The sequence below is a fragment of the Anastrepha obliqua genome, chromosome 1 (genome assembly GCF_027943255.1).
Source record: "Anastrepha obliqua isolate idAnaObli1 chromosome 1, idAnaObli1_1.0, whole genome shotgun sequence".
Taxonomy (NCBI): domain Eukaryota; kingdom Metazoa; phylum Arthropoda; class Insecta; order Diptera; family Tephritidae; genus Anastrepha; species Anastrepha obliqua.
In genome coordinates, this window is record NC_072892.1 from 154,392,316 (window position 1) to 154,420,204 (window position 27,889).

The 27,889-nt window shown below is 37.1% G+C and overlaps 2 protein-coding genes across 5 annotated transcripts; both read right to left on the reverse strand.

Annotated features, from left to right (window-relative positions):
- Positions 1-306: 306 nt before the first annotated feature.
- LOC129235636 (putative uncharacterized protein DDB_G0271606) lies at positions 307-27,216 on the reverse strand. 4 transcript variants are annotated; one of them, XM_054869702.1, is made up of 8 exons: positions 26,865-27,216; positions 25,989-26,129; positions 11,100-11,339; positions 6,682-6,809; positions 6,486-6,590; positions 5,793-6,405; positions 789-954; positions 307-727 (listed from the first exon to the last, which is right to left on the reverse strand). In XM_054869702.1, exons 2-8 carry the CDS (start codon positions 25,989-25,991, stop codon positions 309-311), a joined length of 1,674 nt encoding a protein of 557 aa, XP_054725677.1. In that variant the 5' UTR covers positions 25,992-26,129; positions 26,865-27,216; the 3' UTR covers positions 307-308. The 4 variants fall into 4 exon arrangements, with proteins under 4 accessions (XP_054725677.1, XP_054725759.1, XP_054725596.1 ...); XM_054869784.1 differs by lacking the exon at positions 25,989-26,129; XM_054869621.1 differs by lacking the exon at positions 26,865-27,216 and having other exon boundaries at positions 25,989-26,577.
- Positions 16,546-18,090, reverse strand: LOC129235873 (TWiK family of potassium channels protein 18). The gene has a single exon (XM_054869972.1). It carries the CDS (start codon positions 17,814-17,816, stop codon positions 16,659-16,661), a length of 1,158 nt encoding a protein of 385 aa, XP_054725947.1. The 5' UTR covers positions 17,817-18,090; the 3' UTR covers positions 16,546-16,658.
- Positions 27,217-27,889: the final 673 nt, after the last annotated feature.

Genomic DNA, 27,889 nt, shown 5'->3' on the forward strand with positions numbered 1-27,889 from the left:
GTTGTCGCTGTGCTGCTTGTAACTGTGGCCGGTGTGGTGGTGTTTTGTGGAAAATGTCTCGTATAATTATTTACAATTGATGTCGTTGCTATGTCGAGCAAGGTAAAGTTTGATGGTGCAGCAACTACAGATTGATGCTGCAGCAGATGTTGTTGCTGCTGCTGCTGTTGCTGTAACAATTGCAGTTGTGATTGGGGCTGTACGTGCATAATTTTCTTCGATGTCGTTGCCAAAGTGCTGCCCGTTGGTGCCGCTACAGCTGTCACCCTACGCAAGTGTAAGCGGCCAACATTGCGACGCCTGTGGTGTCACTTCGGTCCGCTGGGGCTTGTCTTGCCCAACTCTGAGCGATTCGAACTGTTTTGCTGTGCTTGCTGAAGTTGTTGTTGCTGTTGTTGCAGTTGGTCATTCATTTGAATGTTGCTCGAAGATTGCTGCAAAGGTTGTAGAGCTGATGTTTGCTGCTGCTGTTGTTGTGTGGTTTGATGTTGTTGTTGCATTTGCAATTGCTGTTGCTGATTTAGCGCATGAATGTGCTGACAAAAGGCTTGCAAAACTTCGAAATGTGTCATCAAATTCGCCGTTTGACTATCATAGTGCAGATGACGTGTAATCGGTGCTCCTAAACGGCGAAGCATATCTGTGAAGATTTTTTCTTCCTTTCGTATCCACGGCCGACGGTCATCTTGCACCTGATACGGCGTCAGATGTACATGAATATTCATGCCTAAATGAGTAACCATTACAATATTATTAAAATAGTTAATCTTATGATAAAGTAGACGTACCCATTCGCGTAAGCGTTTCTAATAGGCTTCTAGACGTTATCCATGTGTTCTTTTGGCCACCATGCCCACCATCCAGCCAATACATGTCTTTGATACGTGAAAGCAGGCGTATCATTGTACTATCATCCGGTGTAAGAGTTTTTAAGTAGTGGAACTCGTAAATGAACTGAAATATATTTGAAAATTGTTAATGTTTGATAAAATCGTGCAGAAAAGCTATGCAATATGTCCTATATACAAATTTATTTCAGCGCTTTAAAGGCATATATAATACATAGTTGTTATAAGAAATATCTAAAAAAATGCTATATTCTTATACGACTCTAATTAGATTAAGAAACTTTCATGTTAAAATCATTCTAGTTGTACAGGGTTGGCCATATTAAACTGACCCATGTGATTATTAAAAAAATATGGAAAAAGAAACATTTTTTTGTGTTTCATTGTGAAAAACATTTAATTTAGTTCAAGGAGATTCGTTTACATCACTTTTTGAATATGATATCGCGCAAGTGGTCGCCCTTAGCTCGTATAGCGTAATGTGCCCGTTTTTCGGCGTTTTCCATAGTTTTGGCCAGCGTCTCGGCCGATATGGCGGCTATTTCCCGTCGGATATTGGCCTTAAGTGCGCCTAGTGTCTTTGGCTTGTTGACGTAAACCTTAGATTTCAAATAGCCCCAAAGAAAAAAGTCCGGTGATCGCGGCGGCCAGTCAAAATCGCCGCTTTTTGATATCAAACGGCCAGGGAACAAAGTCTTCAATAAGTTGACGGTGGCTCATGCTGTGTGTGGTGGTGCGCCATCTTGCTGAAACCAGAAGTGCTCCATACCATTTTCACGAACAATCGGCATCACAAAATCGGTTATCATGGCCCGATAACGCTCTTGATTGACGGTCAATGGTTGGTGTTGACCATTTTCAAAGAAGAACGGCCCAATGACCATATCAGCGCAAATGCCACACCAGACTGTAACTTTTTGGTCGTGGAGAGGTACCTCTTCAATAATTTGGGGGTTTTCAGTGGCGTAGAAACGGCAATTTTGCTTATTTACGGTTCCGTGCAAGGAGAAACGGGCCTCATCACTCATAATGATTTGATGCCAAAAATCCTCATCAGTTTGGGCCATTCGGACGACAAAATTGGCATATTCCAAGCGACGAGGCTTGTCGGCCGGCAACAGTTGTTGATTTAGTTGTATTTTGTACGGGAATATCCCCAAATCCAAACGAATGATACGTCGTAGAGTGGTCCGAGGGATGTCCAACTGAGCAGAACGACGATTACCTGACGTTCGCGGCGATGACTCGATATTGGCTCGTACGGCCGCGATATTTTCGTTAGATCGTCTTGGCCGCTTTTTATTTGGACGTCGGGTATTAGCCACAGTGCCGGAAGACAAAAATCTTTTGTGCATTTGCTTGATTGCGTTCTTTGACGACGCACTTTTCACTTTATTTTTTTTTCTCCACGCACGTTGCGTTTTTACAATCGAGAAGGAATTTTGAATGTACAGCTGAACAATTTCAGCGCGTTCTATTGGGGTGTACTGTTTCATGGTATAAATCTCCTTCGACTGACGCTTCCAACGCGGTATGTCATTAGCTGATCTGAAATTACAGTAAAAAGTTATAGGGTTACTCAATGGGTCAGTTTAATATGGCCAACCCTGTAGATACTAATTTTGAAGTACTATTAAAAGACCTAAAGTCTTACTCTGTACTGCTGCTATAAATAAAATGAAATTAAATATAGTAGATATAAAATTGTATACCCTAATATTCATTTTCAATGAGGAATAAGTTTTGATCTTCTAGAAATGTTATTGAAAATAATTTTTTTTTAAGTTGCCTATAACTTTTATTTAATTTTAATGTTGTTACAACTGTCCTCTAGTGTCGCAGAGTTTGAGCGTGGTCTGTGAATTAGCTTGTTTTTGGCATTCAATTACTTGTATACCAGTCAAGTGTGCTCTGCGAACAAAGAATTTTTCTTAAATTTTGTGTTTTGAACGGGATTTCATGTGCCGAATCGTTGAAAATGTTACCGAAAGCCTATGGCGAGTGTGCTTTCTCAAAAACACAGGCCTACGAGTAGTATACGACTTTTGCAGGTGGCCGAGAAGTCGTGCAAGATTTGCCCCGATTTGGTCGCCCATCAACGGATGAAAACGTCGGCAAAGTCAAGGAAATGGTGCTGGAAAACCATCATTTAAGTTTGATACCATCAATTGGGCATGAGACGCGTGACTGCTCGACTCGTTCCAAAATAGTTGAATTTCTTTCAAAAAATGCATCGGAAGAAGGTGACTGAAGACGAAGATATACTTGAGCAAGTGAATTCGAACCCAAACTTTATGCAGCGCATCATAATAGGGTTATATGAGTTTGACATGCAAACCAGTCAAGAGGCGGCTGAATGGCGCTTTCCAAATGAGCCGAAACCCAAAAAACCACGTGAAAGTCGGTCAAAAGTGAAAGTCCTGCTACTCGTTTTCTTTGTTTAGCCTGGTGTTGTGCACTCGGAATTCGTACCAAATGGTTCTACGGTAAATAAAGAATATTATTTGGAAGTTATGCGACCGTTGAGACAGAATATGCGTAGGAAACTGTCCAATTTGAGAAGAGAAAACAAATGGGTACCGCACCATCTCACAAGGCTCATATTTTGAACACTTTTTTGACCAAAAACTCGACAAATATCCTCGAACAACCTCCGCATTCACCGGATTTAGCTCCCTGTGACTTTTCCCTTTTCCTAAAACTTAAATAGCCACTCTGCGGACGCCGCTTTGAGTCGATAGAGGCCATTAAGGAGAATTCGCTGAAGGAACTGAAGAAGATTTCTTCAAACAAGTTTAAAGGATGCTTTGATGACTAGACTAAGCAACAACAAATCAAAGTATAACATCAATGCTCAGGGTATTAATTCAGGAACTTGCAGTGGATCCATCTTCAGAAGATGACGAAGATAATAAATCTCGGCAGTTGTTAGTAGCTGTAGCTGAACTATACAGCTTCAAGCCTGTGAGGCTAGATGTAGAAGACGATCTACTGCAATAGTGGAAACAAAAAAGAACAACTTTTCCATTTCTACCTAAATTAGGTCATATTGTTCAAGCCGTGCCGGCTACACAAGTTTCCGTTGGAATTACATTTTCTGCTTTGCGACTTTTGTGGATAAAAAGGGCAAATTGGCGGACAAAGCTTTTTCCAGAATATTATTTGTTAAATTAAATACTTCATAAATAATTGAGTCACATAATTAAAAGCAACAATGTCATACCAAACGATTTTTTTTACTTCACAAATCTTTTTTGGTAAAGTAGTTCTTGAAAATTAAACATAAAATAAATATGTTTTATACAAAAAATGGAAATAAGGCAATGAAAAAGGTTTTTTGGGAATAACTCTTATTAAGCAACGTAAAAAAAATCGAATATATGTGTTATCAGCAACGACAATAAATTATACTTGAAAATAGCTCTTATTTAGGTTTATGTTATCTTCATTTTTTGTTTCATCCTATTTAATTTCTTTTTATTTTGTTGCATTTAATATTTTCGTTTTTCTTTATTTAATTAACATAAATTTTTGAATTGTTAATTTAATTGAATATTTGTTTACCTTATTTTACGTCCTTTATTTATTATATGTTTTATAGTAAACTCATTTTATTTGACTATAATTTACTTTATATGATTTTAATTTTTTCGTTTTATATTCTTTAATTAATTTATTTATTTTTCTAATTTCTTTATTTTATCTTATTTGGTTTCTATTTGTTTTATTGCATTTTAGTTTTTTATAATATTTTTATTTAAATTTATTTAATTTAATTAGTTTTATTATTATCCTTGTTTTTTATAGCATGTTTTATATTAATTTAATTTTGTTTATTTTATTACAAAATATTTTAAATATACTTTTTTTATTTTATTATAAAATATTTTAATTATAATTTTTTATTTTATTTTAAATTTTTTCATTTATTTTATTTAATGTTCATGATATTCTTTTTATTTTATTGCATTGTTCTTTATTTTTGTAAATTTATTTTATTTCATTTTAATATACATCATCTTATTTTATTTTACCGCATTTTTTTTTAAATTTTTCTATACTTTAATTTGCTTTCTTTTATTTTAATTTACAATATTTTATTTAATTTTTATTGTTATTACTTTTTTATTACCTTTTCAAACTTAAAAAAATATTATTTCATCTATGGTAAATTTTTTTCAATTTCTAATAACAGTTATTAGTTTCTGATTATTGGTGCATATCTAAGTTAAAAATATCTATCACTCTTTTGCTGCAATTGTTAAAAAAAGTAAGAAAAACGGCTTCAAAGCTTTCAATTTACTATACACCTCCCTAAGTAAAAGTAAATATTAGTTTGGGGTAAAAGAAATCCATTATTTTTGCGTAAATGGTTAAACATGTTTTATGGTCGATCTATAACTCCTAGGCGATGATTCGACTACTAATATGTCGGTCAACTTCGATTATTTCTGTGATTTTATTGACATTTTCTTTAACATCAAAAAAGTCTAAATGGAATCGACGAAACCAAAATTAACTACGTAATAAGCTGTTGCAGAATCGGCACCATAAATACCATTCACAATTCAGCGACCTGGCCTTTATTAAAGAAAAACTGTAAAATGTATGCAATTTTCGTTTTTTTTTACTTCCATTGCATTTTTTTTATGACCATTGCAACTTACAACTGAATGGCACCAAGCAAACAAAAAAGAGCAAAATAAATTTTTCAGTGTGAAATGCCACCTTGACAACGAGCATAAACATTAAATTGCTTGATCGATACTTTACGAGATATCGATCACTACAGCCATCTACCGAGAAAATAATGAATTTTTTTTTGTTTTGCACTACGTACTTAATTGATATCTAATTTTTTTTTGTATTATGACACTCTTGAAGCAAATTAGCGATATGTATTAAAAAATTGTATTCCCGATTTTTACACCAATTGTGACTCACTTGATTCAGGACCACACAGCCTTTGCTAAAGCCAATTAAAACCAACTTTGCTTTATCCAAATTCAAATTCTCTCGCCACCATAAAGGATTGCTGTTTTGACGTGTAAGTTGTTGTTGTTGCTGTGTTAAACACTCATTACCATTGTTGCTATTATTACCAATATTATTAAAATGCTGTGCGTTATTGGACTGCGTTTGCTGAGTGGTTGGTTGCAAAGGAGCAGATTGCGTGCTTTGTGAAGTTGTGATCGTTGGCGACATGCTAGTGTTTGTAACGTTGTTGACTGATGCCGAAATACTTCCACTGTTACTATTACTGCTACCAACAACACCGCCACCACTACCACTACCAACATTTGGAAATATTTCAGCACCATCAGCATCAACAGTCACATTCTCTTGAACTTGCAATATGTCAATATCCATGTCCTGATTATTATCATTCAACGTTGACGACGAGGCCGACGAGTCTGTAGATGCTGTGGAGAGCGTGGAGGATACCAACGCAGCTGCAGCAGCCACAGCTGCGGCAGCAGCAGCAGCCTGTGCAGCTTGATCCATTATTTCATTTTCGGGTATGGAAATCAGTCGTTGAGAAAGATTTTGTAATAATCTATGGTAAAATGAGTTAACAAAAAGAGTAATGGTAAATTACTGTTCTGTAATCTGTGTATGGATATGTTTGGTACTCACTTTTCTAAATGTTGCAACGCATGATTCATAGGGGTGTGATCAGGGACACCGGCGTTGTTGCCACGTACAAAATTATCAAAACAGCTGAATGTTTTGAACTCCATTCTGTAACAAAAAATCATTAGTGAGTGAGTTAAAAAATGTATGGTTTATGCTACCACAACAATAACAAATTGAATGTCAAGTGGTTGTTTACCTTACAGGCCGGATGACAATGATGTGTGCGCGCGGAAAAGCCTCACGTAGTAGTATAGCGGAGTTCTCTAAATTGTATTTCATATAGCCGCGACTATCTCGATTCGTTTCCATGCTCTCCGGAAAGTCCTAAAATTTGAACGTAAGCAGGTAAATATATCAAATAAATATAAAGAAGTGAGCTCGTAATATGTTTCAATAGCTCAAGTGCACTAATTTGGGTTAATGCGGTTTTTAATGAGCATTGGCATTTTGCCAGAGAAATAATTTTTTATACTCATACGAACATTGTACGAGCAAGATTTTATTCAAACTTGTAGAGGCATTTAATTAAATTCAAATTTATAGCGGCAAGACCATTTGCGGCGGCGTTCTAAATTATATTTAAAAACAAAAGAACGCAATTATTAATTCGGCAACTATTTTAAATAGTGGTATTATAAATTAAACACAAGAAACAAAATCACTATTCGACTGATGTTTATGTATGCACACCTTTGTTCGCAGTAATAGCAGCGCGACATACTGCAAAGTTTTGACTATTTGACTATTTAATTATTTTTTATAAAAATATAATTCATACTGCAATGAAAACCATATAACTACAATTTTCACAAAATTTTACGAAATACAACAAAATGTCAAACTTTTCGCTCAGAACCTTTAGAAAAACTCTTGATACGCAGTTTTGTAGCCCATTCAATTTTGGTATAGAAACATATGGGCTAAAAAGTCGCGGGCCTAACACAGTGTTAGGTTTTATTGCATTCACCTCTTTTTCAGTTAGTACTAACCTTAAAAAGGCAGCTGTTAAATTTTCATAATATTCAACTCATTAGTTCGTGAGTTGTTGTGCTAAGAGTGGCACTACTTTTTTATTTTTAAACCAATGGATCAAAAAGAATATACGGTTCAAGCGAATGCAATGGGTTGAAAAGTGTTATGTTACGTTACGTTCCATCAGATGGTTTACTGACTTCAAAGACAAAGAAAAGTAGAGACACCCATGATGCACAACGCAGTGGACGTTCAAATGAGGCGGCAACACCAGAAAACATTAAAAGTCCACAAAATTAATTTGAGTGATCGAAAACTGAAGTTGCGTGAGTTAGCTGGCATCGTAAAGATATCAGAAGAACGTATTGGTTTTCTATTGCATGATCATTTGACTATGAGAAAGCTCTGTTCAAAGCGGGTGCCGCGTTTGACAAGTCAATCAAAATCAAAACTACATGAATTGAACTTCGAATTGCTTCCACATCCACCGTATTTGCCAGATTTGGCTCCCAGCGACTATTGGCTGTTCGTTCGAATGAAGAAGTTATCGCCTAATTTGAGGCACAAGATAAATCGTTGTACAAAAGTGTTATTGAAATGTTAGAGCAGCGCTGGTTGATGAATGAAGCGAATTTTGAACAAAAAAAAAACTTTTTTCTTTGTTTGGCCCGGGCTTTTCAGCTCATATGTTATTGTGCTGGCTTAAACTGGCTCGAAATTTGGATTGGTTTTTGATAGTTTTTTTTTGTTCACGGTGTTATGCATTTTATTCCATATAACGAATGCTTGAAAAGTTTTTTCAAATACTTTTGTAAAAATTCTGATTAAAAAGGTTGAAAGTTGGATGCAATTTTTTTTTGAATTTTTTAAAATTTTGTAACAAGTTGAGACTTTAAGTTATATGATTTTTAGTAATATGTAGTATAAACTATATTTTTATTATTATTTCAATTCTAGCAAGCAAGAAATATACTTCAGAAAACGTCAAAAGTACTTCAGAAAATTAAATTTAAAATTAAATCTCCTAAATTTTTTATCTTTCAACTAACATTTTTTTGTAAAAAAGATTAATGTGTTCCTAAATTCCATAAATTTTGTTTATTGGTCAACTTGTGCATTAATGGAAAGAAGTTCCTTAGAATATTTTCACTGTCCAACTGACATGCTATCAAATGTATGTAAGTGCAGCGACGAGAAAAATTGTTTGCCGTTCCCATACATGCACGCAGAATACTGCTGAAGTGACAGTCCTTGGCCGGATATACCTAAATCCGGATCATTCCGGTAACGTAGAACCGACTACCGTGGGAAAGACCGTACTGTGCTGTATTAATCTGGCGTATACCCACCAATAACATTACCGACGGTATCTTCAATTAAGCCTTCTTACTAATACTGAATTACCTTTGTTTAACAGGTATGGAACACGTATGTTTCACTTAACAGAGTCTTTATTTTCCAGTATTATTTCTATGGGGTGTGCTTCTGAACATACCACCGCTTCCAATTCTAATTGAAAGGGAAGCTCGCTCGAGTGCCTTAAGATTAAAAGGTATATCTGAACTTAAAAGTGGGGATATGAAAGGACATTTAAAGATCTTAGAAGACTTCCTACATAGTCCCATTCTTCATAGGGATGATATACTATCACCCAAACCAATACTCTTCAGGAACTTCCAAGTTATAATCAATGAACGAACAGACTGGAGAACTAACTCTATCACTTTCAAACCTGGCTCCCAGCTATGGTTTACTGACGAGTCCAAATTGGAAAATGGTAGAACAGGGGCAGGAATCAATGGGCCCAAATTCAAAAAATCGATTCGGATGGGATCCTACCCAACAATATTCCAGGCAGAAATACATGCCATTGAAATATGTGTGAGAGAATGCCTTAGAAGGAGAATGAGAGGTACTCACATCTACATACTTTCAGATAGCCAAGCGGCTCTAAAAGCTGTTCTATCAACAACTATCACGATTGCCTAAACCTTCTAAACACGTTAGGAAACCTCAACATAGTAACACTATGCTGGATTCCGGGACATGAAGGACATGAGAGAAATGAAATGGCTGACGACCTTGCAAAACAAGGAGAAAATATGCAACTTACTGGTCCTGAGCCTTTCTGTGGACTGACAAAAGGCCACATTAATGAATTCCTTAGGAAATGGGAAGAAAGAAAACTTGCCGCACACTGGCTAAACTGTGCCGGTCAGCGTCAAGCCAAACTATTCCTAAGTCCCAACAAAGGAATATCTGACAAACTTCTCTCACTAAACAGAGTAGATCTGCGTCTTTTAACCGGATACCTTACAGGTCACTGCAGCCTGAGGTACCATCTAAATAATATTGGTCTATCCGAGACCAACGTCTGCCGCTTTTGCGAAATGGACATAGAAAGCTCAGAACATGTGCTTTGTGAATGTCCTGCGTTGGGCAGACAAAGACTTCACCTCCTTGGTGGTATCGTAGTATCTCCATGCAATCGTTGGAATAACAAACCCAAAACTGTGCTAAAATTTCTAAAAAGCCTAAAACTCTAGGGTTACAAAATAGGCCTTTCACAATAGATCAGCTCTGGTCGCAGTGCGTAATGGCCTTCTAATAATAATAATGGGGTTAAACATAGGATAATAAAGCCACATATGCAATAAAGTGGCTTCCTGGTATACCTCGTGTAGCTTCAAGTGGCATGGCGCGTTGTCCCATATATTTACATCATCGTCATGCCGATTTCCAATTTCGCACAACCTCTCCAAAACAATGCTAAGTTAAACATTTGCGTCCTCAGTTTTGAAAAACCTTCTTTTGGTAGAAATTTTGACTACACCAGACGCAGACTTGGCCCCAAAAAGGTGCACATTGGGTCTTTTGCCACCTGTGCCGCATATTATTCAATGTTTGTCCGACCTCGCGCACCCCAACGAAATAAATTGGAATTCGTCGCAGAAAGGCATGTGCTTTTTCTGAAAGTTTGTTAAATTTGGTTACGATTTTTTTAAAGTAGGATAGTGGCTCTTTTATTTTTCTTTTACACAGCTTCGTTCTAGTGTCTCAGGAGTCCCAGATGACACCTATTCCCATCCACATTTAGCGATTCGGCCAACCGCAGCCTACCAAGGTCTTTATTGCTGCCTATACAATCCGCTTCCGCGCCTAACCGATTCGGACACTGAAAGAATTGTAAATATTACATTAATGAAATAATGCACTGCTTACACGGTACATCGCCTTGTCAAATCGGGCAATTTTTTTGCGGTTGGTATATCTTGAAAACAGTCTGCGTCGCTTAATGGAGATAAGGCAGTGTAATGTGCATTTGTCCAGAACTTGCATTGTAATCACGTGTACAGTACATACGTAATACAAATATTCTGAATAGGTATTTATAATATTTGAAACTTTCTAAAGTTCACCTGAGATGTTCTGAAGTATATTTGTTGCTTTCTAAAGTACATTTGTCACATTTTAAAAGCGAAAGAGAGCTTTTTCAAGTGCATTTGACTTTTCCCAAGTCCTTTCGATATAAATCGAAATTTTTTAAAGTACCGTTGGAAGAGGTTACTTGTTATTTAAATTTTTATATTTAGGTTTCAAATAGTACACTCATAATATTATATGACATAATGACCAATTTACCTGTACATCCCCTCCGAAGTAAACAACGGCCGTCGAATCCTCGGCATTCTCGCTGCCCGTGGGTCGTATCGGTGGGCAATAGACAATATCATTTGCCCGGTTTTGGAAACCTGTAACGGCAAATATACGAAATGGGCCAGCTGACGTGCTCGGTGTGCATAGACGATCCGCACTGCCGCCTAGCATTACCCCGAAGTTTGTGACCCTTTTTTGTAGTTTCAAAAAATGTTCAATGATTGCCTGTAATAACAGAAAAAGGTTATAAATATTGTTCGTGCATTAGTTAATTCCTTAAGAATTATAAAAAAAATTCTTATGTAGTTTATAAGACTTCACTCTTACAACCAGTATTTCAATCACGGATGGGATGAGCACCTTAGGGAAAATTAAGGAACCGAGGATAGCGTGAGTGTTGACTGAGCTTTTGGTTAGCTCCTTTACGGCTTATTTTTTTGAGTTTGATAGATCGTAAGGCTTTTTAGGGCACACTAAACGCCCGCACAACTCACTCGTTTTTCTTTGCACACATTGTGATTTAGTGTAATTTCGGATGTTAGCTTTGATTCGATCTATAATAAATGTTGTCAAGAGTTAAAAGGCAATGAAGTTCACTCTTCTCTTTTAAAGTAAGAACGACTAAGCGTATAACTATTTTCACAGCCTCTAGAGTACAGAGTAAGGTAAGAGTTGCGGCACGAGAAATGACATAAACAACACGAATCATTCGATTCGAACAGTAGTTTGTATTCTGCTTTTTGTGTTTTGCTCCTCAAATAACAGAAAATAAAACGGCGCTACGATGGGTGAAGATTCAAGTTTATGTTGTTGATAAAAATAGCAAAATAGTAATTTATTATTGTTATCTTCGAATAGCTCAATATGACTGGGCGATGGACAAAATAGTGACCAAATATGCAATAAAAAAGGATGTTCACTGTTTGGACTGTTAAGGTGCAATCGCCTATAGTTCATTTGAAAGGGAATGTTTAAGACTTTGTTTTTGATAATACTTTAGTTCTATATTGCGTTGGGGAATAAGTTCACAGCGTTTTATATTTTCTTTTGTTTTACAACGATTTGTTTGCTGTTTGGCAAAGGGTAAGTATTCAATCGATAGAACTCTTTCTGTTCTACAAAACTATGTTAATCTGTATTGTATTTTTGAGTTGTTTAATTTTTTAATATTAGTTTTGAGGCTTAGAAATGGAATAGCCAGGAGACAAAAATCAACATTTTCGACATCTGCTCTTCTTTGCTTTTCATCGAGGTTAAAAAGCTGCCGAAGCATCTCCGAACATTTGCGACGTGTATGGAGAAAGTGTCATAATCGAGTCTACAGCATGGAAATGGTTTGCAAAGTTCAAAAATGGCGACTGATGATACTTTCCGTAGCGGAAGGCCTTCGGAATTCGATGAAGAACGTCTCAGATCACTTTTGAAGGAGAACGGTCGCCAAACCAGTCGTAAATTGGGGGAAAAAATGAGCTGCGATCATAAATAGATTCTCAATCACCTTCATTCAATCGGATTTACAAGAAAAATTTGCAGCCTGGGTGCCTCATGAGCTCAACGAAAAAAACAAACAAAGGCACTTTTAAATTGCCTGATACTCTTGACCGCCATTAGCAATACGCGGTCATGAACAGCGCTTTTTATACCGAATCGTTACGGGAGAAATGGTGCCCATGCATCAAAGCCGGATCTTCATACAAACATGATATGTGTTTGGTGCACTGGGAAACGCTCGAAAGGATTGTCACGACGGTCAACAAGAAGCTCCACGTTATTCGACTAAAAAGACCTGATCGGCATGGTCAAACCATACTCCTTCACGACAACGCCAGGCTCCATGTTGCACAAGTCGTCAAAGCTGCACTCCAAGAGCTGGAATGGGAAATCCTTCAGCATCCGTCGTATTCTCCGGACGTTTCACCGACCGATTATCATCTTTTCCCCTCCCTGTCAAAGGACGTCACTTTCGATAACAAAGCGGCCCTGAAAAACTGGCTCAAGAGGGGAAGAGATTGTATACGGCAACGGCGAATATATAATTGAGTAAGTAATAAGAAAGACAAATCGACAATGCACTTGCTTCGTGTCGCATTCTTTCTGCATATACGAGCCAACGATGTTTTCTCTTCCTCTTCTTTTCACCCGACTGACCGCATCAATATGCCCGTTTGCCAAATATTGAGTGAGTAGGGAGGTGCGCTGCCCTCATAAATAAGTTTCCACTTAGCCGCAGCTTAGATATTGCACCAAAATTTAAAAAAAGTGCAAAACTTAGAATGCCATGGCCAGCTTCGGGCGTTACAAAATTAAGTTTCCAAAGGAAAAATAATATCCATATTATTAGTTTATCCTTTGTAATCCGTTTAGTGAAGAAACTGTTATAAAACTGCGTTAATAGCAACACTTAACAGCGATTTAACAGATGATTAAACATATTAAAAAAAAATTATTTTCAATTTCTTGGATACCAGGATAAGAAAATTTATGTAATTAACATTGGAATAATGTAAGCTTATAATAAAAATACATAAAATTGGCGATTTTAACAAAAAAAGGGCTAATATTTTTATAAAATCGAAGAATCATTTAAGCATGAAGCGAACGGGTCAGCTGTTAAAGGAGATAGACAAACTATTCACAGATGGTTGTATGAAGCTGGCTATAAATGGGTGGGTCGCAAGGAAAATCCCCAGTTTTAGCGAGCGCAATATGAAAAACAAGGATGAAATTTTCCAAAATCATGATTTGAACCAAAAGAATTCTGGAACTAAATACTTTGGATAGTTCATCTATGATCCTATGGCAGGGACAGAGAAAGGATAATCACTGTCTTAAATCGACTAAACCCACATTTAAAGAAGGGGGAAAAATTAGTAATGCTAAAAGGAAAAGTGAGTACTAATATTTATTTAAATTCCCTTAAAGAAGTTGAAATACCTGAAGGAAGAAGGGGTTGCAATTTCATATTCCAGCAGGATATGGCTCCGACCCACAACAAAAAATGTAATCAAATATTTAGAGAAACGCAATAAAGACATTTTGAAATGGGCAACTCAAAGCCCTTAGCCAAAATTGAAACTGCTTATGTCGGAACGAACACCTCAATCAATTGAAGAAATGTATTCATGAATCTTGAGCTAAAATGACTTTGGCGATGAATTCAAAAAGCTTTTCAATACGCTAAACGCTATTTTAGCCAAAATGTCTTCCGTGAACGGTTTTATGTATAAGACTTAACAATATAATGGGAAGTATTTTAAGTTTTTTTTTTATACTTTTGGAACCAATAATGCTTATGTTAATAATTAAGGGGTTATGGGCAGTCAGAATTTACAAAAAATTGGATTTTTTTGCATTTTCTTAAAGTATAATATCTTAAAAATATTGTGTGAAAATTTGAAGTGAGTCCGATAAATACTTTTCGAGTTATAAAAAAATTAACAAAGGGCGCTCGGGCGCTCCGAAGCTTTCGAAAGCAAGTAGCAAACCTTCAAATGCCTTTTTCTCAAAACTATGTTTTTTGAGCTGGTGATCAGTGTAACTTTAAAACCGCTTGGTAGATTTCAATAAAATTTATACTGCTTTTGAAAAACATAAAAAACTCGTGCCTGATCGAAGGATTTTTTTTTTTCAAAAATTTCAATTTTTTTAACACTTAATTGCCGGTTTTTTTCTCGAAAATCTCAAAAATATTTTCTGAGGCCGCCGTATTGTTAATTTTGAAAAAAAGCTTTGATCAGGCACAAGATTATCTAATAATAAAACTAATTTCTCTTGTCCGATTGATTTTAGATAAATCTCCAAGGAATTGTGATGACCACTGCAAGGGACTTCTGGAAAAACGGGCTCCACACAAACACCGATAACTTTTACAATTATAAATTTTTGTTTTGTTTGAAATTTTGCTAAAGTCAAGCCAAATCATGATGTATTAATTCTATGTGTTTATTTTTGTAAAATAAAGCAATTGACTAGCAAAAAAATTATTATTAAAAATCTTCATTTTTTCGGGCCTCTGACTACCCCTAACCTCTTAAGGGGGGAAGCTGGTCTAGAGCGCAAAAAATGGGCATATTTTATGAATTTATTTTGACTCAACAAAGGAATCAATCGAAAATCTGTGAAATAGGTTTAATAATATAGCTTTCATGGTACAAATACAAAATTTTTCGTCTGAATTAATTTCAAAATGGCCGCTGTCCAGCAGTTCTCCTAAGGCGCCTTTTTTTCTAGTGGGTCCATTGCCGAAGACGTAAACTCCTTAATTTTTGTCCTGGATCAAAAAAAAAATTTTTTTTAGTTTCTATATAACAACAGAAAGAGACGTACGTAGGACTTTTTCGATATTTTGTTTTTTCGCGAAATGGTGCACGTTTGAACAAAAAGTTACAATTTTCACGACATAAAATTGTTGATTAAAAAAAAAACTATGTAATATAAATAAAAAATCCTACGTACATCTCCGGAGAAAGGTATTTCGAATGTATTGTCAAAATTTCGTAAGAATCGGTAAAGATTTGTTCGAGTTATGTCTTCGGCCAGTTTAAAAAAAGTGATTTCGAGAAAAACGCGTTTAAAGTTGTAAATAGCGTTCGGGGCATACCTGCGAGGCACTGCCGTCGAATGAAAAATTTGGGCATTTAGACATTTTTGCTGACATCCCTCATTTGGTATATTATTTCTAAGACCCTAAAGCACCTTTTAAGACAAAAAAAAATTTTTCGATTTTTTCAAAATTCTAGACCAGCTTCCCCCCTTAATGAAAATTTGGACATTTGTTAGGGGTAGTTGTAAAAAAAAAATACTAGATGGAATATAATTTTACTGGGTGGAAACTTATTTATGTGATATACTGTAAATGTAAAATATTGAAGTTGCTTTTTACAGCTTGGATTACTGGTAGATATTCCGAAGCAGTTTTTTCCACAAACTTATGGAACAACATCAAGGCGCACACTACAAATAGGAGGAGGAGCCCGGCTAAACACCTAACAGAAGTGTACGCCCAAACTATTTATTTTTATTTATTATTTTTATACATCCTATCCTAAGTATGTCAACTAGTTTTGTTGTTGTTGGTTTTGTTTTATTGTATAAGCACACACATAAATGATTGGGGAGTACTGTTGTAGTGACAGTTCTTGGCCTGAAATAAATCAGCACCGACTGTCGAGGGAACAATGGGGAAGCACTAATTATTGGCATTCAAGCGTAGTATTTTTATTTGGTAATAAATCGATCCTCACCTTTTGGTCCTGAGTAATTTAGCAACGAAAATGCCAAGTGGTTTTTTGTTTAACACATAAAATGATAAATTATATACAACGAGCATCAAAACTGTGTAACCATTGCGCACAAAGTAAATATTTATATTTATACACAAATTTCATTTTATAGAATGGCCAATGGACTTGACCACCTAAGCACTAATGTTAATGTCGATAAAAAGTCCAAACACACTATAACACACGCTCGCTTTACGCGCCGGTATCCATCCACTTAACATACTAAAGAAAATTGTTATCGAATGTCTTTAAATAATTTTGTTTAATAATAGTCTTCGTCATAGTATTCACGCGTCCCACAGCATCGCATAAAACGTGTGCGTGTGTCCTCAACGCATAATTTTGTATCCTCCGTTATCTCTTTGATTTTCATGCGCACAGCCTCACGCATCAGATTATAGCACATGGATACCAGCCCCATGCCAATTAGCATATAGAAAAAATTGATTGCCAATTTAGAATTTTGATCGGTAATTAGTTGCATATTGAATATCTCTTCGGGATCAGCCGCTGAGTCTTCTCTTATTTTCAGTGACGCTGCATCAATATCAGCTGCAGTAATCAAGGACGCACCAGGCACAAAATCTCCAAACCCAATTTTACATAGCGACGTCATGCAGAAGTAGAAGGAATTCAGAAAAGACCATTTCTCCCAATTGGCAAACATAATGGTGCCGGTTATTATGTAGGATATAATTACCCATAGGCAAGCGGTGGATGGCACGATAATTTTCTTGCGTTGTAATGCGCCTAAACTGCCATTTTCAAGCGCATCCAAACGTGATTCGTAGACCGTACGCTCCTGTGCACACTCATGCATGCTGCGGTATAGGAATTTGAAAGAGCGCGCCAACACTTTGCCCATATTCAGGAAGTAGAGTATATAAAGTGGTATACCGAATGTGGCGTAGATGACTGTGAAGCCTTTGCCCCAAGGTGTACGAGGCACCATATTGCCATAACCGATCATTGTGATGACAGACAGGCAGAACATCAGCGCCGCGGGAAATGACCAAATTTGTTCTGGCGTACGGCCCACATAGCCATTTTTTATCAACATGGCTATCTCTGTTTGGTATTGCCGCAATATGACGTCCGTATTGTTTTGCCACTCACTGCGATCGAAGGTATTGAACTTTTCTGTGATGTTCCACAATTTCTCGGCACAATTATGCCGTAACTCACTGACTTGCTCTGTTGTCTCATCGATATATTCACGCTCTATATGCATAAAGGAAAGAGCACCAAAGATGGCATAAAGTACTATTAATGCGCCCACGCCCACTTGCGTGCACATAAAAGTGACGAAATTACGGCAGCAGCGCTTGACCCGCTTTCGTGGTTGATTGCTGGGGGAGGATGATGAATTCGAGGAACCGGCGCGGCTGGTGCGACGCGAACTTCGCACGGATTTCGACATTTTCGTTTTCGTATACGTCTTCTAAAGGCACAGCGTGGTGGCATCTACTTTATTTCATTTGCCATTATGTAATTGGCCTACCGTGAAGGTAGATTTTTATATTTCCCCTTATACGAGTATATATCAAAAGACGATATTCTTCCACTTTGAATTGCACACATTTCAATGATTTATCATAATTTCGACATATTTTTCCATAAATCACAGAAAGATTCCCAAAAATAGCCCACAGCACGCCGCGTTACACACTAATGTTTACGTGAACTACACTTGAACGCACATTCAACCGCTCCGATCTGTTCGTTCTCGTATACCAAATGCGACTAACGCCAGCGTATTTAAAATACATTTCCCTGTCCAGTATGGCTCAACTACCAACACTTTCTCTCTTGTTGCACATAATACACATATGCACGTTATATTTTGTTTGTTTTAGCACTCTCGTCATGTTTGATGTTTGTTTACATGCCGATCCCACCATGCAATACCAAAGCTTAAAAGCATGCCACAACTATTCCATTGGCTCGGGAGGTATTCGTGCATCGTGATCACCACTGCAAGGTGTAGAACAGCAGTTCTTAATTTATATTTGTGAATATTGTAAGGTAGTTTTCTGAATTTGCTCATTTTTCATGATTCCTTAACTCAATAAAAATTTCAGTAGTAAATATAAAAGTACCTGCATACGCACGTGCATATTTTTATACTTGACGAGAATGCGTGCATGGTATATTATATATGTATGTAGGCGCATATTCTTCGTGCCCCGCTTTATGGGGAAATTTTATTTTATTATTGTTAATAATATTAATATTGAATTAGTTTTAAGTTAAAGGTGACACACAGATGGCGCTATTTATCACTTTATCGCGTTGGCAATACTGAATATATATTCATCACAAAGCCTCATCCCTAGGCTTTGTTTACCAGTATCTGTCATTTCGCTGAAGTATAAAAAACGCAGTGTTTTCGTGCTCCGAGTATGTCAACTTTCGTGCCGTCGAAACGCAATTTGCGGGAAGCTTTGCTTTTCTGCTTCAATTTGAAAAAAAAATACAGCCCAAGCCCGTGAATTGCTGCAGGAGGCCTACCCGGACCATACTCCGTCGATTTCAACATGTGAGTACTGGTTTCGACGATTCAAAAGTGGTGATTTTCACACCGAAGACAAGGAGCGTCTTGGCCAGCCTAAAAAGTTCGAGGACGCGGAATTGGGGGAATTGGTAAACGAGGACTCGTGCCAAACCCAAGAAGAGCTTGCTGAATCATTGGGCGTTGATAAATCAACCGTTTGCAAGCGTCTAAAAGCGATGGGAATGATCCAAAAGCAAGGACATTGGGTCCCGTACGAGTTGAAGCTGCGCGACGTCGAACGGCGATTTTTTACGTGCGAATTGCTGATCGAGCGACAAAATCGGAAGGGTTTTTTGCATCGGGTGGTGACTGGCAACGAAAAATGGATCCACTACGATAACCCAAAACGCAAAAAATCATGGGGTTTGCCCGGCCACGCATCAACGTCGACGGCCAAGCAGAATATTCACGGCAAGAAAATCATGCTCTGCATTTGGTGGGATCAGGTTGGCGTCGTATATTTTGAGCTGCTCCAACCGGGCGAAACAATCACGGGGGATCGTTACCGACTGCAATTGATGCATTTAAGCCGGGCATTGAAAGAAAAACGGCCGGAAACGGTAAAAAGGCACGACAAGGTTATTTTGCAACATGACAACGCTCGGCCGCATGTTGCTTAACCTGTCAAAAAATACCTTGGAACGCTTGGCTGGGAAGTGTTACCCCACCCGCCGTATAGTCCAGACATAGCTCCCTCCGATTATCATTTGTTCCGGCATATGAGTCTCGATTTGGCGGACCAGCGGTTCTCCTCGTACGAGGCTACCAAAATATGGGTTGAGTCATGGATAGCCAAGCAGCGGCCAGAATTTTGGAGAAACGGCATCCGGAAATTGCCCGAAAGATGGGCGAAAGTTGTAGCTAGCGATGGCCAATACTTCGAATAAAATATTTTGTACCGTTTTTTCACAATAAAGCCCCAAATCTTTGAAAAAAACCTTTAAAACTAATTCAACCTCCCAATATTATCTTTTTAAACAGTTGGTTTAAAGAGCTGACGCACGTTCCGTGTTTTTCTTCACTGTCAAACATCTACAGTTTGGTCTATAATTTAAGCATGAATCGTCTTACAAACGAACAATGTTTGCAAATCATTGAATTTTATTATAAAAATGCGTGTTCTGTTAAGAAAGTTTAAGATCCACTTTTTTATCGAAAATTGTGTTCAGCGACGAAGCTCATTTTTGGATCAATGGGTACGTAAATAAGCAGAATTGTCGATTTTGGAGTGAAGATCAGCCAGAACAATTGCAAGAGCTACCAATGTATCCAGAAAAGGTCACAGTTTGGTGCGGTTTAAGGGCTGGAGGTATCATTGGACCGTACTTCTTCAAAAATGCTGTGAATCGTAACGTAATGTGAATGGTGAGCGCTACCGTGAAATGATATCCAACTTTTTTTTTGCCCAAAATGCAAGAGCTTGACTTGCATAACATGTGGTTTCAGCAAGACGGTGCCACATGCCACACAGCACGCGTAACAATGGACTTGTTGAGAGGCGAGTTCGGTGAACATTTTATTTCACGTTCGGGACCTGTCAATTGGCCACCCAGATCGTGCGATATAACGTTTTAGATTATTTTTTGTGGCGCTATGTTAAAGCTCATGTCTATTCAGACAAGCCTGCTTCAATTAACGCATTGGAAGACAACATTAAAGCATTTATATGTGACATAGCGGCATTGGAAAGAGTATGCCAAAATTGGACTAAGCGGATGGACCATTTGAAGCGCAGTCGCGATCAACATTTGCATGAAATAATCTTCAAACATTAAATTATATGGACTGTACCTTCGATTTAAATAAAAATTTCATGCATTTTTCTGAATTTTACGTGCGTTTTTTTGAAAAACTTTTCTATAGCTCTTAAAAAATCACCCTTTATTACAATTTACGAAATGAAGGGAAAACATTAAACGAGATTTAAAATTCCAAAAAATAAGCAGGGAAAAATTTAGTACAATGTAACATGTTTTGGAAAAAATGTTGTAAGGGGGCGATAGAGGGGTGTATCCCATATTAAAACTGAAAACCGTACCCTTCATAGGCTTATAGTTTTTAAGTAATTTATTGTTAAAGTTGTGTAATTTAGCGATGAGTTGGTGTTGCCAGACACCTAAAAAAAGAACGGAGTTCGGATGCAGACACGTTCAGTTTCTAAATCTGCAATATTTGTTGCTTTAGTTTAGAATTGGGAAACATTTTCCAAAATATAAACACATAAAATTGAATTTTACAGGAACGTCGACTAGAAGGGTTTTTGTAAAATTGTAGAATTTTTGTAAATTTGAGAACTTTTTCGCGGCTTCGACCGCGCTTCAAAAAAATAATCCTCATCAGTCCAAGTCCGGCTACACCATCCACAGTATTTATGCATAGAACTCCTTCCGCGTAGGCGACCTTCGGGCGGGCCTAAAAAAAATAACCCTCATCAGTCCGACTCCGGGCACGCCATCCACAGTATTTTTTCTTTCCACGTGAAAGCCATTGAACCCAAAATTAAAACGTCATATATGTGTGTAGTAAGGAGGCGCAATAACCCCATCTCCATTATCAACACTGAACTGAAATACATAATTTTTGTTCATATTTTTATTTTTACTTGCAGGCATCCGGCAACACTAACTGTTGTCAATTCCAATTAATTCTTATTCGCGTTTAAAATTGGAAAGTGATGACATGGGTAAATGCATTTATATACATTTAATTTTCATTGAAATATTTCGAATACGAGTGTATACTTTATGAATTTAAGTAAAGAAAAAAAATTATAACTAGCTTTAACTCGCGGCCCCGCTCGCGTAGGAGTAGTTTTGAGGGATTTAGGATATGTATGTATATAAAAGAATTACAAACAAAATAATTTTTTTTTAATAACCACAATATTACGGGTGAAAATATGAATGTATAAAAGTTTTTACGTCATTTGGTGTTGTCGTTTCGTAGTGATGCGCGGACAACGTACAGACATTCACCTTTATAGTATAGAAGATTGGAAATAATATTGGAAAAATATATATTATAAAGTGCCAAACTATAGTGAAGTTCCTGAGGGCACTTTGAAGGCAAATAATTACCAAACTATTATTTCCGGAATAATTGGGAGTTATAAAGGTTGTTCCTGAACCACTCCCTAACACCTCCACCAAGTTTCATTAAATGAGGCATTATATTTAGTTTGCCTAAAATTGGCGGCCGCTATGGCTGAATGGGTTGGTGCGTGACTACCATTCGGAATTCAGAGAACGAACGTCGGTTCGAATCTCCGTGAAAGATCAAAAATTAAGAAAAAGTTTTTTCTAATAGCGGTTGCTCCTTGGCAGGCAATGGCAAACCTCCGAGTGTATTTCTGCTATGAAAAAGTTCCTCATAAAAAAATATCTGCCGTTCGGAGTCGGCTTTAAACTGTAGGTCCCTCCATTTGTGGAGCAACATCAAGACGCACACCACAAATAGGAGGAGGAGCTCGGCCAACCACCCAAAAAGGGTGTACGCTCCAATTATGTATGTATGTGTAAAATTGCCCATGTTACATTAGAGCAAATCCCAGCCAATAAGCATTTCAACAATACATAATATTTTGCAGAGGAATTCGTTGAAGATAGGACAGCTGCAGCTAGTACTTCTGTCCCAGAAATTATTAGGAATCTCGTTGAGATTAGCAGAATAAACAGTAGTGATGAAACTGTGGGAAGAAAGGTTAGACCTGTGGGATATAAGGCGCGATCTGCACTTATTAAGCCACTTATAATTAAAAAAAAGCGCAAAAAGTACATTGATTGTAACAACGAGTTTTGGTCCAAAGTAATATTTAATAATGAGACTAAATTTAGCACTTCTGGGCCAGATTGTGGTAATAAAGTGTGGCGAAAAGTGAACTTTGAAATGCACCCTAATAATGCAATATGTTCAGTCAAGCACGAGGGTGGCAATGTAAGGTTGTGGGAATATATGAGTGCAAAGGTGTCGGTAACATGGAATTTATTAGTGATAATATGGGTCATCGGTGTTATATTCAAATATTAAAGGGGAATTTTTGCGCTAGCGCCAAAAAAATTGGTCTTTCGGGCTAATATTATATCTTTCAGGAAGATAACCACCCAACACATACAGCTCACAATACGCAGCTTTAGACATTATGTAACATCCTGAGTGTTTTGGAAACACGACTTCAGTCGCCGGATCTAAATCCGACTGAGCACTTGTGGGTAGATTTATAGGTATTTACGTCAAGGGACAGCCAGACAGGCAGAGATATCAGCTGTGAGAACGCGCATGTTGGTTTTCTCAATGCAAAATAGAGGAAGAGGTGTTATTAAAATGAAAGGAATTGTCTTTCGGAATACTTTTGTGACATGAATTCACATGTAAATTGACCTTTTGCAATTGAGGCCTTTTTCGCTTGCGGTAACTAGCAACTCGTGACGATTTCGGCCGAATTAGGTAAACACTTTACAGGTGCTTTAAAAACATTTATAAACAAACGAACGTATACAAAGAATAAAATATAACCAATTTTTCATTTATATGTCGAAAACATACGCTCGAGTTCACTCTTGCAATCGGCCGAGCACCATATCGGCGGTGCACCACCTTGTATAAGCTTTCGCCAAGTAAAAGTATATACATACATACATATATGGGCATATTTGAATATGAGAGGACTCCAGGTTTCCAACGGCACCACATTTACTTCCAAAATCGGTTAATCTCAATTCAAAACCAGCCCAAAAACCACCAAACCTTAGAAGCATGTACTCGAAGCATTTTTGGGAATGTTGTATGTAGTTACAACAAGAACAAAAATGGAAAGTTGAATGCAAGAAATTCTCATGCAACATTCCCATCGTGTTTAATTAAAAATTTTCTTACACATCGAACAAGGCGTTTCCTGTTTATATAATATACATATTGGCCAATTTATATCGAAACAGCAAGTTTTCTGGGTTCTTCAATGTGGCGCCGCCTAAATTGGTGATCTGAAATCTTGCCACTACTATTTTTAATTTTCTTCAAAATTTATCGCTTTAGTGCGATGTTGGTTAACACGGAACACTTAGTGAAGGGTTTTTCAATTGGCGCGGGTATATTTTGGCGCCCTGTGGCAGAAATTTTGTTTTGGTTACATCTGTCAAATCTTTTGTTTATTATTCAGTTGTTTATGCCAAATCATCATGGCAAGTTACACGCTTGAACAACACGTTCAAATGATAAAACTTTATTATCAAAATGAGTGTTCATTAACGCAAACGTTGCGCGCATTGCGCCCATTTTTCGGTAGACGTGGTGGCCCTTCAAAGTCGACTCTTCAACGTTTGGTGGCCAAATTTGAGACGACCGGGTCAGTAAACAATCAGCCAACACCCGTACGTTCAAGGAACGCAAGATCAGCCGAGAACATTGCCGCGTTCCGTGAAAGTGTAGAGCAGAACCCGAGGCAGTCTATTCCTCGCCGTGCACAAGAACTTGGCCTTTCGCAGACTTCAACTTGGCGAATTTTGCGTCGGGACTTGGGCCTACGCCCGTATAAGATCCAACTGACCCAGGAGCTCAAAGTTGATGACCATAGACAACGCCGTTTGTTCGCTGACTGGGCTTCGAATCGTTTGGAAGAGAAACCCAGTTTTGGGCGAAAAATCCTCTTTAGTGACGAGGCGCATTTTTGGATGAATGGCTGTGTTAACAAACAAAATTGCCGTATATGGGACAACACCAATCCACACGAGGTTCACCTGGTGATAATGCATCCTCAAAAAGTTACCGTTTGGTGTGGGCCGGCGGCGTCATTGGTCCGTACTTTTTTGAAAACGACGTTGGTGAGGCGGTCACCGTCAACAGCGAGAGCTACACAACGATGATAACCAATTTCTTATGGCCCATATTGAACCATAAGAACCTAGACGACATGTGGTTCCAGCATGACGGCGCTACGTGCCACACAGCAAACGCCATTTTATTTCATTTCAACATCTATCCGCCCTTATTGAAAAACCCTTTATATACGGTAATTAACTAGTTTACAGCCCCAGGTTGCCAAAATTTTTATATTCCAAAAAAACGGAGCGTAATTCTTTTAAAAAATTCAATTGTTTTTAAGAAAAAAAAATTCGTAAAAGGGGTATTTTTTACGACTAATTATTAATGCACTAACACACTTAAATATTTTAATTATTTCATTGTTCCAATACCAAAAATGTAAACACAAAATGGGCGACTAAAATAAACTCTGAATAAGAAAAAAAGTGCCGTTGGCGAAAGTTTTATATGTTACAGTATCATTTATATCCAAATATTTAGACATACTCGAACCAGAATAGTATTTATACTTTCAGATTTTAATATATAGCGAAAATTTGTAATAACAAATAGTGCCCATTTACTTTCGTCACCCATTTTGAGTTTACATTTTTTTATAATTGACGCTTACATCCTTTACTGGGTGTTTGGCCGAGCTCCTCTTCCATTGATTTTTGGGGTGTGTGTTTTTGTTCCACAAACGGAGGGACCTACAGTTTTATGCCGACTCCGAACGGCAAATGGTCTTTTGTGAGTTTTCTTCTCAAAATGCACTCGGAGGTTTGCCATTGCCTGCCGAAGGGCGACCGCTATTAGAAAAAACTTTTTCTATCATTTGGTTTTCATGCACAGAGATTCGAACCTGAGCACTTCCGAATGATAGTCACGTACCAACTCATTCCGAATATTATTAGAAGAGTGAAATAATTAAGAATATTTATGAAAATATAAAGAATACAGTGCAATTAGTGTTCAAGTAGTGCAATACAGCGATCCGGTGCGTTAGTGAATGAGTAATTAGTGGTACAAAATGCCAATTTGACGGAATTGTTTTTTCGTTAATAACTTTTGCACGGTTTTGAACGCACGAACGATTGGTACCCATTCGAAAATTTTTGATAAATTTTGGCACTCGGGCTGTTAACTAGATAATTATCATAAATACATATGTATACGTCAGTACATTTCATATTTTATACACAAAAACGGACATTAAAACGCAATATTTTATGTAATATTTACCATCGAAATTTAGTTTGAATAAAATATTATTGATGTAAACAAAAGCCAGCTGTTGAACGTGCACTGTTCTCTGGTACAATCTTCTTTCGTCGTTTCTTTGCCTTAGTTTTCGCACACAATTCAATTGACGGATAATCAATGCTAAAATAGTTCGTCGAAAAGAGATTACACCAATAACCTTTTGGGTGTTTACGTAAAATTAATAAAATTGTTTCATATAACGCCTAAAAATTAATCCTCTTCGTATGTGAACGTGCTATGTCATTGAAAATCTCTATACATATGTATATTATTTTTTATTCACTCGTCACTGCTCTGCTTTTCGCACTGCACATTCGATTGAACTGCAGTTCCTCTACACTTGTATCGATATTTGTACGTCTAAATATTCATCAAAATTAACTTGCATATGCCATTAATTAGCCGATTTTAAGAGTAATCCGATTGTTCATAAACTGATTTGGCAGATACTGCTGATAAATTTCTAGCGACACTGGGTCACAAAAGCAAGACTAGTAATAGCTACAGCACGGAACTTTTTGACGGCAAGCAGCACAATTTAATTTTTCTACTGAAGTGGTGGCGCGCTGTACTTTTCACTACCCACTAAAACGTACAAGGAGGTGCGCACCGATAGACGAAATGCAAGTAAAGAAAACGAAGAACGAAGCGAAAACGAAATACGGACAAACAATCTTTTTACACCATCAATGAGCAAATTTCCGCACCATAAGAGGGAGGGTGTAGCAGGTTAAAGATATATTAATGGATTATTGTGAAGTAACTGTATTATGTGGAGTTTTCTATAATTGGCTAATGCTCACAGCCGGTACTGGTAATGAGATGCAACGCAAAGTTAATATGTAAATAACTTACAGCGTTTATTGTACACCGATGAGAATAATCTCTGTATGCGCTCCGACCTTCCTTTAGATGAAGTCGAAAGCAAAAATCACCAATGCAGAATTACTGCAAATTTCACAATAAATACCCAAAATTCTTTTTTCACTTCATATGTAGTTTATAGTTTTCAAAAATTTTGCATATTATCAAACATTAATTTTTATTTTAATGAAATTGCGGCATTTTTCACACAATTTTGCGCCCGAATTTCAACAAAATCTGCAGTTTTACTTTTTATGAGCTTTTCTCGTCTCCTTCTGCTGGAAATAATGCATCGCATTTTCCAAAATACCGAAATCCATCGTTTTCTTATTTATCTTTTATGCTGTCAACGGAATTGCTGTGTTATACGGTACACTGCAATACCGACCTCTACGCCTTCCGTTCATTGCAAAATTATTTGAAGAAAGGAAACAACGCTACAGTATTTTTAAGCGAAAGTGCAGAGAAACTAGTTAAACATTTTAATTAAAACTATATTCGCCGTATTATTGGCATATTTGGAAGGGTAAATATTCCCATTATTTATGAAATACCTTTTAATTCATTGTAAGTAATTCAGTCTGACTTACCTTGCTAATTACGAACAAATCATTGCCCTCTCTAATTTTTATCAGAAATTTATCGAAATTCACTCTCAAACCAAAACGAAAAAGTAAACCAAAATTTAGTAACAAAGTGAAAAATGTAGAATAATAATCAGAAAATTTATTTTATAATACTTATATTTTATATAACAAATTGTAGCGAAAGCAAGTGGAAACTGCTAAAAACCAGAATTTATATACACTCTTGCCTCGACTATATACTTTCTTGCCTCGACGCCCTTTGAAAAAAGCAAAAATACTGTATTTATAGGTATTGTAACAATCTGGGTTTTTACAATTTAACAAGTGGCACTTCCCTTTTTATGATTTTATTTATTGCCATTCATTGAATAACCACAAACTATTAACTTGCAGGCAGAGGTCTGTTCATTTGCTCTATTCACGTCATCC

Bases quoted from the DNA above. Each gene is read 5' to 3' on its own strand.
- LOC129235636 (XM_054869702.1), bottom strand. The intron at 6,810-11,099 runs GTAAATTGGTCA...TTCAAATTTTAG, and splicing joins ACTTCGGAGGGGATGTACAG to GACTTTCCGGAGAGCATGGA. The intron at 6,591-6,681 runs GTAAACAACCAC...TTTTTGTTACAG, and splicing joins ATTGTCATCCGGCCTGTAAG to AATGGAGTTCAAAACATTCA.
- LOC129235873 (XM_054869972.1), bottom strand. From the start codon at position 17,816: ATGTCGAAATCCGTGCGAAGTTCGCGTCGCACCAGCCGCGCCGGTTCC.